This window comes from Balaenoptera borealis (genome assembly GCF_965194805.1).
Source record: "Balaenoptera borealis genome assembly, chromosome: 16".
Lineage (NCBI taxonomy): Eukaryota > Metazoa > Chordata > Mammalia > Artiodactyla > Balaenopteridae > Balaenoptera > Balaenoptera borealis.
Genome location: NC_138872.1, coordinates 327,701 through 342,019, shown reverse-complemented (window position 1 = coordinate 342,019; position 14,319 = coordinate 327,701). Strand labels below are relative to the sequence as shown.

General features: G+C 57.0%; 1 protein-coding gene across 4 annotated transcripts in view; it reads left to right on the top strand.

Moving 5' to 3' along the window:
• Window positions 1-1,907: 1,907 nt before the first annotated feature.
• Window positions 1,908-14,319, top strand: part of MYT1 (myelin transcription factor 1) — a 65,477-nt gene continuing 53,065 nt past the window's right edge. Inside the window, exon 1 of one of the 4 annotated variants that reach the window (XM_082362658.1) lies at window positions 1,908-2,270. In XM_082362658.1, coding sequence (XP_082218784.1) covers window positions 2,246-2,270 — 25 coding nt within the window. In that variant the 5' untranslated portion in view covers window positions 1,908-2,245. Of the gene's footprint in view, window positions 2,271-3,607; window positions 6,853-14,319 lie in introns of those variants that run through there. The other 3 variants (XM_082362661.1, XM_082362663.1, XM_082362662.1) reach the window with 3 other exon arrangements.

Sequence of the window (14,319 nt, the reverse complement as noted above, 5' to 3'; positions counted from 1 at the left end):
ACATTTCCCCAGGGTTTGGGAACCTGGTGGACTCAGAATCACTCACTGCAGGAAGCTGGTGTCTCCAGGTGTGGGAGGTGACGGGAAGCGGTCAGCAATGACTCAGCGCAGGCCGACTGGTGCGGCCCCATCTGGGCACCCGCAGGGCAATGTCCCTGATGCCCTCGCTTTGCAGACGAGTCAAGGAGGGTTGGCTAATGCGATGGAGGTAGGCATATCTGTCCCTTCAGATGAGGGACCGTGACAGACATGGAAGGGACCTCCTGCCCAGCTTCAGCATCCCTTCCCCGTTCACCCCTGTTCCCCATCAATCTGCCCCAAATTCCCCCCATCTTTCCCTGTACCGCCCCCCATCTGCCCCTGATCCACCCCACAGCTGCCCTTGATCTGCCCCCGATCTGTCCTGATCCGCCTCTGGTCCGCCCCCCATCTGCCCCTGCCCTCCCCTCTCTCCCCGTTCCCTCACCAGCCTCTCCGCACATTTGCCCCCCACCTTGCTGCCTTTTGACCAGGTGGCTCACCTTTATTTCTAGCCTCATCTTGCCCCTGAGCCTCCTACCGGAACCCGTGTCCTGGGGTCAACAGGGCTGTCAATCCCCACAGACCTGCTCTCCCCCGTCAGCCCCTTTCGTTGCCCCTCCGATGGCTCAGGCCAAACCCTGGAGTCCCATGTGTCCCTTGATTGGCCCCCACAGACCCTCAGCAGCCTGGCCCTTCCCCCTGCCTGTATCCTAACCCGGGCAGCTTCCCCCTGGGACCACCCGCTTGCCCGTTTCCTGCCCAGCTGCCCTCACTGGAGGCCTCACAAGAGGCGTGGGTACAGTCAACTGCTGGCAGTCACGGGGCTGTGAGGGGACAGGGGACAGCCCTGGTTCTGTCCAGCTTTCCCTCCTCCTGGCTCCAGGACAGTGAAGCCCGCCCCCCCAGCACGCATCCCTCTAGCTTGCGAAGCAGCCGGGGGTGCCGCGACTCCCGCTGGCCTGAGTGCAGCGTCCCCACCACCCTCAGGCTTTATTTAAGGGGCGGGTCTGTGAGGACGGGACCAGCCCACCCCCCCCAGGGGCCAGATCTGAGGCCTTCTGCTCTAGAGGAATGTCGGAGGGGGGCCCTCGGGGCTCATCTGCCCCTTCCCACCTCCCAGGGGTCATCCTCAGGCCCCTTCAAGGCCTAAGAGAGCCCACCCAGCCCCATCTCGCAGGTCTCCCCTAGAAACGGTGAGTGTGGGGTTCTTGCCATGGGCTTTAGCTGCCGCGGGCCGCATGGGCCTCACCTGTCGGGGGCAGACACCTGCACATAGGCAGGGGAGTACCCAAGCTGAGGGTGCGATGGAGACGCGAGGAAGGTGACACCTGAGTTACCTCGGGGTGAGTGGGAGCTTCCTCCCAGCACCAGGGAAAAGCTGGGAGGGTTCAGCCAGGTCTGGTGATGGCCGACCCGATTGCTCCAAAGGCCCTGGTGTGCGGCAAAGGTTCACGGACATGGGGTAGGGCAGGAGGGGTCACCCCAGAAAGGCCTAATACATCCCACACCGACACGTGCCCCTCCCCTGCCCCTGTGGGTCCCCCTCCTAACCCCGCATCCCTGAGGGAGTTGGTCCTCTCTTCACCTTCCCGCCTCGCCCCAAGCTTCACACCTGGGTGGTGGGGAGTCCGTTGTCCGGGGGGCCACAAGGGCCTGCCCCCTTGGTAGTCAGTGTCTGTGTTGCAGGCAGGTCCAGGCTATCCAGGCCTGATCCCACCCCACGTATCGTGACTGGTCTTTGACTAGGTTTCTAGCCTAACTTGGTCTGGGGTTAAGTGGGGAGAGAGGAAAGTGGGAGGAAGAAGAGGGGCGGGGAAGGGGGACAGGGAGAGAGAAAGGGAGGGGGAGGGGAGGAGAGGGGAAGGGGGAGGGAAGGGGAGAAGTAGGAGGAAGAAGGGGAGGGGGAAGTGGGGGGAGGAGCATCTTCGGGAAGGGCCCCTCCCATCCCTCACTTGTTGGTCCCTTAGTGTGAAGGGGCTGTGTCTTTGCTCCCCCCACCTGCAGGCGGGGCTCATTGTCTGGGGCCCAGGGCCCTTTTGTGTGGGCCAGGGAACCTCATTGGCAGGGCATCGATTTGTGATTATCTGCTCCCTGGCCCTGATTGGCTGCATGAGAAGGGAGCTCTCCAGGGCCCTGGGACACAGAAGTTAGTGTCACAACTTTTTGCAGCATGAAGTGACCGTGTGTACAAGCTTCGGAGTGGAGGTGTGTCTGCCCAGCCAGGATGACACTCTGCGGGACCTTCCTGGGTGCGTACCTCCCCCCTCCCCACACTAAGCGCCCCCCCGGCACCCCCCCCCACCCCGCCTTGTTCACAGGTTTCTGCCAAGACGCCAAAGGGGCTAATTAGATGTGTGTCCCCATCAGCTCTCAGTGCTCTTTTCTGGGCAGCCGAGGAGGTGACAGACACATGCTCCCTCCTGAGCAAGGCCAGGGCCCTTGGAAACTGATGGCGGGGCTGGCAGGGCCCTGTGAAGCCTACCCTGTCTTTGGGAGGCGGGGGGGCCGCGGGTGGGGTGTGTGTGACCAACGTGTCCACGCAGGACTCGCTGTAGTAAAATGCCGGGGCTGCTGCTGCTTGTGTGTCCATCACAGGCAAAGTTACTCTGTGTGTGTGAGAGACTTTAACACAGCGCAGTACTCTCCCAGTCATATGTGTGTTTGTGTGTGTAAGTGTGTACACAGTGTCAAAGGGTTGGTGTGTTTGATGTCTCCTCACGAAACAGTCTCACAATATAGCCAGAGTGTGTGTGTGAGTGTGTGAGTGTGTGTGAGTCAGCCCAGGGTGCTGGAGAGAGTGGCCCTCGGTTTTGTTTGCTCCATCTGCCAGAGCCTGCCTGGGGCAGGGCCCCCCCCCCTCGCCCTCAGCTGTTCGTATACAATATTAATGCTGACCATTGCGGCTCCACACACAACGGCCCTAATTGTCGTCTGCAGCTTTAAGGCGGGCGCCCATCTGCAGGGAAGCTTTCAGAGGGAAAGAAGAAAACCCTCACCCCCAGCTGGTCACCGGAGAAGGTGGTGCCAATTACAGATGCAGAAAGTTTAGACCAAAATTACTTGAAAGAGTTTTTATGAAACAAATGAACTGACACTTGGAATGTCTGTGTGCAGATTTGCACAAGTAATTACACTTTATTTGAAATGATCTTACCAGCTAAGCGATCCTTGAGCCTGCCTGCCCAGCTCCCACAAAACACTTCCTAAGCAAGTGCTGCAAGTTTGGTTTTGCACATCTCCCCATTTTCTCCCGTGTGGCGTTTGAGGACCCGCCAATCAGGCAGAGGGTGTTTCCCTGTGGATCTTCCAAACTTAAGAGTCACGAGCGTCCTCCCCACAGATCTTTCATGAAATAAAGCTTAGAGGAACAATGTGCTCCTTGCTTAGTTATGGAAAAGAAAAGATTTTATGATTTAAAATAATCCTGACAGTTTCCCCCTGTGTAAGAAAGAAGGTTTTTAGTGACACCTTGCTGCTGTCACTTACAAGCAAGGCTGGGAACCTTGGTTTGGAATCGCGTCTTCCGCCGCCGCCGGGGCTCAGCGATCAAGGAGTGCAGGTCCCGACTGTGCCGGGAACAAAGGGCCCTCGGGCGAGGGAGCGCTGTCCAACGTGCTGATCAGATCCAGGCTCGTCCGGATCCCACCACTCATGCTGAAGGAAGCCACCAAACCTTAAAAGTCGCCGGCTAAGGCCCTTCCCTGCTCCCTTCCTGTAACTTCTCCTTGTTCTCTTGATGGAGTGGGAGGAAGATTTTGAACCCTTACTCATCAAAACCTGTCCTCTGAACCGGCTCTTGCAACTATGACCTCCTTGGCGCGGGGCTCCCAGGGCTTCTCCCCAGGTTCTTGGAACAGGCACCAATTTGCAGTTGCTGAGCTCGTTCGAATGCTCCCTGAGCAGCCTCACGTGGAGTCCAGAGGCCCCACTCCGGACCACCGGGCTGCACGCCTTGGGAAGCCTGGTTATTCTGCGGGGAGGCGTGAGAGCTGCAGGCACCCGAGGGTGTGAGCAAATGTAAGTTGCTGCCTGCAAAAACAGCTATGTCATCCCAGGTCTTTTTGTTGCACATACTGATCTCTTCTAGCTGTTACCTCTGCTTGCTGTTGTTTCCTGAGTTTGACTGCTCTGTATCTGAATTAAATGCTTTCATGAAACCCTGGGTATTGTTGGGGAATTGGCTGATTCAGCACCAGCCCTCCCTTGATTCCATCTCCATCCTGGAACAACGGCGTGCAGGGCTGTCTGAGCCTGCAGCCTGCCGATAAGAGTTTAATAGAATTTCTGAATGCCAAAGGTTTGGGATGTAAAATATCCCAGCACTCACAGCGTGTCCAGAGGAGACAGAAAATGGCTTTTCAGGAGAGCTCTTAACTGAACGTGTCCTTCTATGCTAATGGGTGTGAGCTTAGAAAAGAATAAAAACAATGTTCGGCTGTCATGGCAGGGGCCTCAAGCTGTTCTCATTTGGCTGATTAATATTTCATCCTCAGTTTGACCAGTGAGGGCTTGCCTTTATTTCCTTTTGCTCAAACTAAAAGATCACTCTGAGTACATTTTATTTGTTGAGAATAATGTGTGTGTATAAGAACTGAACATACTTGCTTTTCGGATGAAGCTTGTTGGTTTACATGTAATGTGGAAGCAGCTCTGCAAGTCGAAAATAATCGCTTGTGGAAGGGTTTTAGCTGACCTTCAATAATGTTCTCTTAGAGAAAGCTAAATGTTTTAGTTCTGTCTCATTCACGCTTTTGGTGGCCTGAGCGCTTCAGTGCTAATGAACGTAGGGGCGTTGTGTTCCCGCATAACTTACCAAGAACTGATATTTACTGTCTGTCGCAATCTCTGCACCGAACTTCTGGGCCACGGGTCTCGCTGGCCCTCGGGCTGGCCTGTGACAGTGCATTCTGTGCAGGTGTCTGAAATTCAGCTTGTGTCGTGTTTCACAGTACAGTTTCTGACAACCTGATTGCGATAAAGGACAATTGTTTGCTAGCTTTATCTGTAAGGAAAGGGACTCTGGATAGCAAGCAGGAGTACCCTGGCTCCTGGGTACTCTTACTGAGGAAAGTCCTACACTTATTCTCGAATGTGGAAAACAAATCACAAACCCAGTACCTAAAAAAGCAGACAGTTGGGTTGCTTAAAGAGTGGGTGGGCACTTCCATTGTGCGTGTTATGAATTTTTTTCTCTCCTGATTTTCATTGGCTGGCTCCTTGCAGGCAGTTTGAAAAAGACTCAAAAAGATAGAACTTGAGTGGTGTGCTTCCGTCTGGCTGGGATAAACTTAGTGGTTTCAGGGTGTAGGATACTTGTGGCTTCGGGGGTGCTCAAGCTTTCTGTGAGAGGGTTTTATTATTTTTAGACTTGAAACAAAAAGGGAATGTGTGATAAAAGCAAAGTACCTTTTCCTGATCTACTCTTTGTGTATGTGACTATGTTTTGGTCTGTGGCCATAGGAACCTTTTATGCACTTTAACAACATATGCATATCCATTTAAGTCACTGATACTTGAATATGCAGATGAGCCAATATGTAACCCTCCTGGCTCATCTGAGTAATAAATTCTGCAGTTCGTTCTTTATGATGGTAGGTCGTCTTCCTAACCACCAATAAATATTGTAAAGTACTTTCGCTGAAGCCGTGCTGACCTAGGGCATCTGTCATTCCGGTGGCTGCTATTAGGAATTATTGGACTGAACCACTGGTGGAGAAAGCAGAGGGGGGTGAGCCTGGTGACTGTGACGCTCCCTGCCCTTTTGTGTGTTTTGCATTAAAAAAACCCAAATCGTGCTGCATATTAATTATGAATCAGTGTGGGCCAGCGCGGGCACCTTCTGTTGGCTGAGGCTTGGAGCGGGAGACAGGGGCTCTGCCGGCCTGGGCACCTCTCGCTCCCCGTCAGCAGATCCATCTTTCTGATGCTATACTGTAAATTTATTTCACCTCAGAGAGTAAACAGATATATTGGAGCCCCAAGGGTTCATGGGTAGCGTATTTACAAAGGAGCCTCTCCGCCAGCCCGTGCCACCGCTGCTAATGAGAGCGGTCATTAAGTAAATGAGACGTCGCCTTTAGCTGGCTTAGGAGTTCGCACACTAAAGGGAGAGGATATTTAATTGAAACCCGCACACAGGCTTCCCCACATGCGACCACCGGAAGGGAGGCAGCTGCCTTGCCTCTCCTCCCCGAGCACCCGCACCCCCATGTAAATTTCATGATTGCTTTCCGTGATGTCATTTTGAAAGAGGACAGACAATAGCTGTGGGGAAAGGTAAGTCAATGTTACGTTCTTTCGCTGACAAAGGCAGATACCCAGTGCTTGGCTTTTCCCCTCGGGTGGAGACGGGGAGAGGGTGCGCAGAGTTAATTTCTGACGTGAAGGCTTTCTTTGCTGGAAAAGCAGGTCTGGGGATGGCTTTTTAAAGCTGCTCTGTTGGACCGAGTCTTTCTTCTCCTCCTGGGTCTGCCCGCGGCCGTTTTCCTCCGAGTTCTCTGTCCCTCCTTGGCTTGCTCATGCGCTTGGCCACTCTGAGAATCTAGGGGACACATTGTGCGTCTGACAGAAAAGACATTGGGGGACCTTGTGTCGAGACGAGAAACTTTGTGTGCTTTTCTGAAAGGGAAACACAGATGTATCTGCAGCCGTGGGACCCAGGAGCTAAGTTCCCCGGGAGAACGCTGGCTCCTTAAGCAGAAGACCTCTCTCTCGAGGGGGACGCCGTCGGGACCTCATGTGTGCTCCCACCCAAGACAGAGCAGAGATGGTCATGTGAGCGTCCTGTCTTTGCGTGTCACGTATTTCTAAACTTAAGGAACAACAACTAGGGTGCGTGTGTCTGCAGGATAGATGCCCTGCAGTAAATATCGCTGTCCCCTCGGCTCCTTTTCTCACTGTGCGATCGGGGTCACAAGCGTGGTTGTTTATAGCGTTAGCGTAACTGGATTTTTATATTTAAAACTAGAAATCAGGTTTAGGCAAGAAGTCCGTGTGAGCCTTGAATGATGTGATGCCGTTGCCTGTAGGGTGATGTGTTCTGGGCCGTGGACTTTGTCTGCTGGATTCACTTTCCTCTTTGTGAATCAGGAAGATAAACAAGCTGCCAGCGGCTCCTGGGCTGTGGTGTGGCGGGTCCTTGTTGTGAGAGCTGCTCGGAGTCACCGAGGGCTTCTCCGCTCTCGGCACCACCTTTGCATCCGTGGACATCATTGGCTGGTAAAGTTGGGCTTTAATTTCTGAAACAAAACCTCTGAGAGGTGGGTCTGGTAGCAGGATGTGGGCTCTGTCTTGGGCCATCAGACTGTGTCACTGTAATGGCGATAAAGACAGCGATAATTATCATTATCCTTTCGGGAGAGCGAGATGAGGACTTTTGCCCCAGTGGTTAAAAAAAAATCAGAGAGACTTGAGGGCATCTCTGAGGCTAGTGGCTGAGTGAACAAAAGGCAGGAGAGTGTTGGGGCGAACCAGAGGAAGCGAGCCCTCCGCCTCGGTGTGAGAGGGTGTGCTTGGACTTTGCCCTTCCGGCCCAGGGAGGCTGGGTGGGCACTGGGGAGAGGTCCGGGCTCCTCACCACCAGGGCTCCCCTCCCACTGGCCCATGGCTGTGATTCTCACCTCCTTCCATATGGCCCTGTTAATTAATGGTAAACAAAAGAATGGGAGAGCAGGGATTGGAGTTTGTGGTGCCAGCGGGGAGAGAAGGCTGGCTGAGGACTTACAGGGCAATTTGTTTGCAAAGAGAAGGAAGTAGCTTCATGAACCCGCTGCCCTGCAGAGCTGGAGACTGAGGCCCCTACAAGGTGCCCCTACCTCCTGGGCACTCACAGGGGTGTCCGCTGATCCAGGGGGCTGACCAGGGTCCTCAGAGAGTTGGACTTCGAGGCCTTTAATTCTGGAACCCCCGGGCTCTGACCCTTTTGGACCATGGCCCCAGATACGGGCCTGGGAACTCACTGAGGGCAGGGGGCTGCTTCTGTTTAAAGTGTAACCCGGGGTGGGAAGCCTGTGCGACCCTCAGGCAATTCCCACAGGTCTGGAGGCAGCCCCAAATATTCGGAGCCAATGCTCCAGAGCCTCTTGGAAGATTCTGGCAAAGGCAGTGGTTGCCTGTTGCCCCGAACGCTCCTGATGCCTGAGGGAGTAGGACCCGCCCTGAGATGTCTCCACACAGCGGGCAGAGGCTTTGGGTCTGCAAAGTGGCTCTGCTCCTGGGGCCATAGAAGGTTGTCCTGGAAAGCCCTGCCAGTGCCCAGAGGCATTCGGGAGAGGCTGCAGAGGGTGTGCTGGCACGGGACAGCGCTCTGGGCCCTCAGACCCCCAGGCAGCTGACCCGCAGCTGCCCGTTCTGGCTGGAGCTTGGCCTGTGCCCTGGCCTTGGCCGGGGTGGGCGCGCTCCCCGGTGCTGCCCAGAGCCAAGGCCCTTCCTCTCTGGGCCCTGCTGTCCTCCTCTGGCCTGGGGTCGCTGAACATGCCCGCGAGGACCTGGGTGACTCTGTGTGATGGGGGTGGGGCATTTGGGGTGGGGGCAGAGGGGATCTGAGCCAACTCTGGGAGCTGGTCAGGGAGCCTGGGGTGTGTGTGCCGTCCAGCCCCTGCTGGTGGTGCCCAGCCCGGGCGATGGTTGCACGGTTTGGAATGCTGCTTTGCATGGCCCAGCGCTGGCAGAGACGGCAGCACAAGGGGCCTGCAGACAGGATGTGTGAGAAGTGCCCCTGGGCCTCGGGCTGCTGCTCTGATGGCTGGCTGGGGCCGAGCTCCCCCTGGTGCACGAGGCACTTCCACTCGTGTGAAGAGAAGGCGGGGGAGGGGCTGCTCACCCCCCCCCCCCAACCCCGCTCACTGCCTGGGCTGCGGAGGGGGGCCAGGAGTGCCCAGAGCACCTTGCTCAGCCCTGGGCCTAGAGTGGATGAGGTGGCAGGGGCTGCCTTGTCACCTGCCCCCCCAGGCAGGCAGGGCACTGGGCAACCGGTCAGCCTTGCGCGTTGGAGAGATAAACACCGGTCCCAGGCTTGGAAGACCCGTCCAGATCCCCTTCTTGCTGGCGTTTATCTTGTGGAAAGCTGGGCTGGGGAGCCGAGAGGGGCCTGGCTGGGGGCCCTCCCTCCACCCCCACCAGCTCCTAACCCTCCCGCCTGCTCCTTCCTTGTGAACTCACTCAGAAGTTAGCTGTCTACAGAGGTAATTTTAACAGGGATTTTGTGGTGTGAGTTTACAGGAAGACAGTCTTTGGGAGCCGGCATCACAAGGAGATTACTCAGCCAGGAAAATGCTGTTTCCCGGAAGGAAAGAGAGCAGCTGCCACCGGTGCTGCCCCCGCGTGGGCTTTCTGCTCCCTGAAGACCCCGGGGCCACCCTCTCGGGACCCCTCCCGGCTGCTTGCAGGGCTTCGGGGTGGAATGCCTCGAGGTTCCCGGCATGCGTCCCGTCCTTCACAGATGGCTGAATTCCCCCAAATGTTGCTTGAAAAACCCTCAAAACAAAACGAGGGATGTTTTCCACCTGACTTAAAGTGCTTTGCTCTCAGACGTGTTTGGGCTGGCTCCAGGGGGACGGAGTAGTGAATACTCGCCAGCAGGAAGCACGGCTCGCGGTTGGCCTCCCTCTGTTGGGAGCCTGGGGTCCATACTCCCTCCTTTTTTCATTTTTCAATTTACACTTTAAAAAATGCAGTGTTATCTTAATTAGATGCAATGAAAGTAACTCCAAGGACGGTTTAACCTGCCTCTGTACAGGATTAGTCCTGGCCGGAGGGGGCAGAGCCCTTGCCCAGTGCTGGCCGCTCTGCGTCCCCGGGCCCCCCTTCTGCCGCTCAGGCACCTGGAGGGGCCGTGTGGGGTTGTGCGGACACGTGTGGTGTGTGAGGGGTTATTCGGGACTGCAGCCTGGGAGCGGGGCCCGCACGGAGGGTGCGCCGGGGACAGGCCCGAGGTACCGCGTGGCGCAGGGCGGCGGGCAGGGCGCAGGCGTGTGTCCATCCGGACGCGCCATCTGGCCGAGCTGCCGCCAGACAAGCCCTCACGCCTGGCTTCACACCTTGATCCCGCTCGATGTTGGTCTGAGGGCTCCTGCGGAAGCCATCTGGGGCCTCTCCTTTTCCCCCGTTTTGTTGCCTAAAAACTCCACATTAAAGCAGCAGCGTGAGAGAGAGCTCCCCGGGGCTCCAGGCTGGACGGCTGCCCTCCCCGCGGCCTGCAGCCCCCGAGCTGTCTTGGCTCAGACTCCGGACCCAGGGCCCACCTGCCCCTGCCTGGGAGTGAGGGGGGTCTGGCTTCTCCGTTCTTCTTTATCCCCGGGCCTGCTTTACTCGGTCCTAGAGGGTTAGACACCTTGGGTCGCAGGTCTGGGGCGCGTCCCTAACTTCCTGCTCGCCAGGCGGTGTCCCTTCACTCTTCACACCTACAGGGTATAAAACGGCTTGGCCCCCGTTGTCCCCTACGGGCAGCCCGGTGGTTCCTGAGTGAAGGGGCGGCACAAGGCGTTTCACAGACTCAGAGCTGCACCTGTGACATAATTAAGGTGCTCCGAGTCTGTAACTGTACTAGGACTCCCAGGCTCAGTGGTTCAAAACGGCCTGCTTGGTTACCAGACTGCTAACTGAGCAGTGAATTGGTTTGTTAACCATCAGTATGCATGTGTAATTATGCAGCTTCTCACTCAAGTCCCAGGCCTGCACAGCCTGACGACCGCCCAGGAGGTCATCCTCGGGCCACGCTGACCCTCACCGCCCTCCTGGCTGCCTTCCCGCTGCGTGGGAGCCGTCCTTGGTCTGTCTCCAGCCTGTCTTCCAACCTGATTCTCCATCCCCCATCTGGGCCACCCCAAGATCCCTGACCCATCTCCTGTCTCCTTTCACCTCCAGCTCCTCTTCCACGGCCTCTAACAGACGCCGCCCGGGCCCCTTGGCGGACCCTCCCAGGCGTCACAATCACACCCTTAGGTGTCCAGTAGTTGAAACATCTCTGCTATCGTATTGGATCAGCCTTGTGGGTGTCCCCACTTGCCTTGCAGGAGGGCCTGCAGGCCACCAGGTCGGGGCCGCCTGGCGGGCAGTGCCCCAGCGTTCGGTTCTGGTCCATACGCAGGTGCTGGCCTGGGTGCCCTTGTAAACACGGGCACTGAGCTGCCAGTGCTGGGCTGGAGACAGCCAGGGAAGGTTCTGAATCAAGGTGGGAAGAGAGTCCTGAAGTGTTCAGTTCTGAGTTTTCCCTCCACCATCTGTGAGTTAAGGCCCTGTTGGCCTGGGTGTAAAGTTAGACTCTGTTGTCCAGACTGAGGGGCGTTTCTGTTATTACCTTTGAGTGGTCTGATTAGGTTCTGACTAAATTACTTAGATTTTGGTGGATCTCCTTTTATTTCATGAAGCCCACGCCCCAGCCCTGGCTTCCTGGGGTCTCAGTGTTTTTTCCTTTGGCCGCACCACGCGCGGCAGGTGGGATCTTAGCTCCCTGACCAGGGATCGAACACACGCCCTCTGCATTGGAAGCACGAGGTCTTAACCACTGGACCGCCAGGGAAGTCCCATGGGGTCTCATTTTGCACCAAAGCATGTTAGCTGTGAGGTTTCCCCTCCCCCACACACATAAAGCAGCACTTTTCACGCTGTGTGAGGGTTGTGAGGAGCCGTGAGCTTGCCGCCTTCCTTCACCCTGCAGCTCTGATGCTTCTGGAAATGCCACTGAAGCCATCAGAGAAACCCGTGGAGACCCCGAAGTCAGTGCATCAGCCCAAAGGGAGAGGAAAGGCGGGTTGTATTTGATATTGAATTGCATTAGCAAACTTTGTAGCCCCCTTGAAGGCTACAAACGGGTGTGTCATGGGACCGGCTGCAGACTTCTGGGCCCAGGCTTTGCTGGGTCAGCTGCAAATCACATGTTCAGCTTCTGGGTTCAGAACCTGCTGCCTGGTGTGGTTTAGGCCCTGCATGCCCCAGGGTCTGAGCTCTCAAGCTCAGCCGCAGCCTGCGCCTCTGGCATGCGGGGGACCCCAAATGGGCCCTGATGTGAGAGAGTCCCACTCTTGCTGTGATGCCATCCCGGAGAGCATTCTGACAGCTCCCGAGCGCGCGTGTCAGCGTGGGGGAGGCGGTGGGGGGCACAGGACCTGGAGGGGCTCTCCCCGCCGCGCCATGCCCCCTCCCGGCGATGGACCCCTTACTGCCCAGAGCCGTTTGGAGGCCAGCTGCTTCTGGGCTGTATGGTTTGTGTTCTCTGCAAATTCTGTTCCGTGGGTCGTGCTCTGTGTGTCGCGCACGCCCGTCCAGACTGGGAAATTCGCGTGCGCAGCCCCCCCAGTATTTCTCACTTGAAAGGCAGCCGAGTGGGCGGTGTAGGAGGCTGACAGGTGGGTGTCTCTGCTGGCCACGCCTCCCCCGAAAATCAGCTGCCACGTGGGGGCCGTTCTGAGCCCTGGGGCTGGGGCTCCAGTGTCAGCCCCTCGGGCTCCCTCTCCTCCCCCAGACAGGAGTGCTTCCACGTCCTGGAGTTAGAGGGACTGGGGTGGGAGAAGGAGAGCGGGACTGTTGTCGAGCCCGTCCCCCGGGCTTCGAGGCCCCAGAGCTGCCCGGACCTCCTACCCTCCTGCCGGCTCCCTGTCCTTCTGGACAGGACACGAGCCAGGGCATGGACAGACCTTAAGGGAGCCGCGAGCAGCTTGGATTTATCCTGTTTGTGCAAGAGGGAGCCTGTTCTAGTCGGGTTAACTGCAAGAGCCTAAGTAAAGTGCGGTTTCAAGGCAGAAGCAAGAGGCCATCTTCCCTCTCCTCGGGCCGGGCCGGACAGCTCTGCCTCCTGCAGGGGAAATCCCGGGGACCCTGCGGGGTGTGGGGGGCACGGCGAGGACGCGGTCAGTCGGGTGGGTCAGGGCAGTGGACGCCCCCAGCCCAGCGCTTCCTGTGCACCCAGTAGCCGTGTCCATTTCCCAGGCCCCTTCTCCAGCCTCCCGTCCAGGCCTTTCCTGCTGGCCTGGGGGGTTGAGGGAGGGCCTCCCCCCACCGCCCCGACTCCTCGTCTGGGGGTGAAGCACGTGTGCCTGGGTGGGGGTCGAGGTCGGGGTCACCCGTGTTGACCCCTAGTGCTGAACTCCATTTGGGGTGCGAAGGCCCTCTGTGAAATCCTGTGCATCTGCCTGGAGCAGACACTGCCTGCGGCTCGCGATCCCCGCACCTGCCTGGGTGTCGGAGGCCCGGCTCCACGCCATTGTGCCTCTCCGGGACGCGAGGCCCCCCACCCCTCGTCATCCGGGGCCCCTCCCCTGCTGGCCGGCTCCCTGACAGGCCGCCTGCAGAGCCAGTCCTGCAACTGGGTTTGGAAAGTCTTCATTACTGCCCGGCAGTGGAGCTGTTGTTGTTACAGCGTGGGTAAGGTTAAAAGAAATAATAATAATCATATAAGAAAGACTGAGCCACAGTAACTGCCTGCAACATGCTATTTGCATTTTTAAGGAATCACTTCTTTGAGACAGCCTGGGTGAAAGGTCACTATTTGCATATAAATGGAAAAGAAAGTGTACGATGCTGGAAGTTACATCTGTATTATTTTCTCAGCAGTGAGCTGCTGTTGGAGAGATTAGGGGACGTGGCTTGCGTTTGGCTTTTATTGAATAGAGAAAGCACCAGCGAGGCTGATTTAGAAGCAAAATAATGAGAATCGTGCAGAGCGATGGAACTGCCGACTCCCCTGCCCCCAGCTCTCTTCTCTCGTTTTCACCTAAACTCAGCAAAAGCAGGTCTGTCTTTGCTCCACTCAGCAAGTCTTCATTTTACTTCTCTCTGAATTCCAGCAAGAAAGAAAAAAAAAAAGGAAAGAAAAAGAGCAAACCTTGCCCTCATTTCCCCATCGGCCCTGTTTGCATTTCCTGCCAAAAGCTGGTGCAGTGGGTGGGACACCAGTGCTGCCTCCAGACCCTGGAATCCAGGTCACAAACAGGCCTGGAGCAGAGAAGGGACCCGGGGAGGGGGAGAGGCCACCCAGGTCAGCGCTCCTGGGGGCTCAAGGTGCCCCACCTGTCCTGTGCCCGGCCTGGGACCCGCAGTGTCCAGGGCATGGGTGCCACTCCCTTTTGGATTTTCCAGGCTGTCAGACTCTCCCCGGGGCACGCCCTGCCGCTGCTGTCCCCGCCTCTCCAGGAGGTCCCTGGGAAGCCAGCCTTGACCCAGGACATTTTTGCCTCGTGATCTTCGAGGAACAGTCCTGGGACTTAGGAAACGGGAGACGGGCCGCTGGAGGGGCCTGAGAAGCCCCCGGGCCCCGGCTGCAAATTCTCTTCGCAGAGGCCTCCCCTGACTACTTGTTACTGA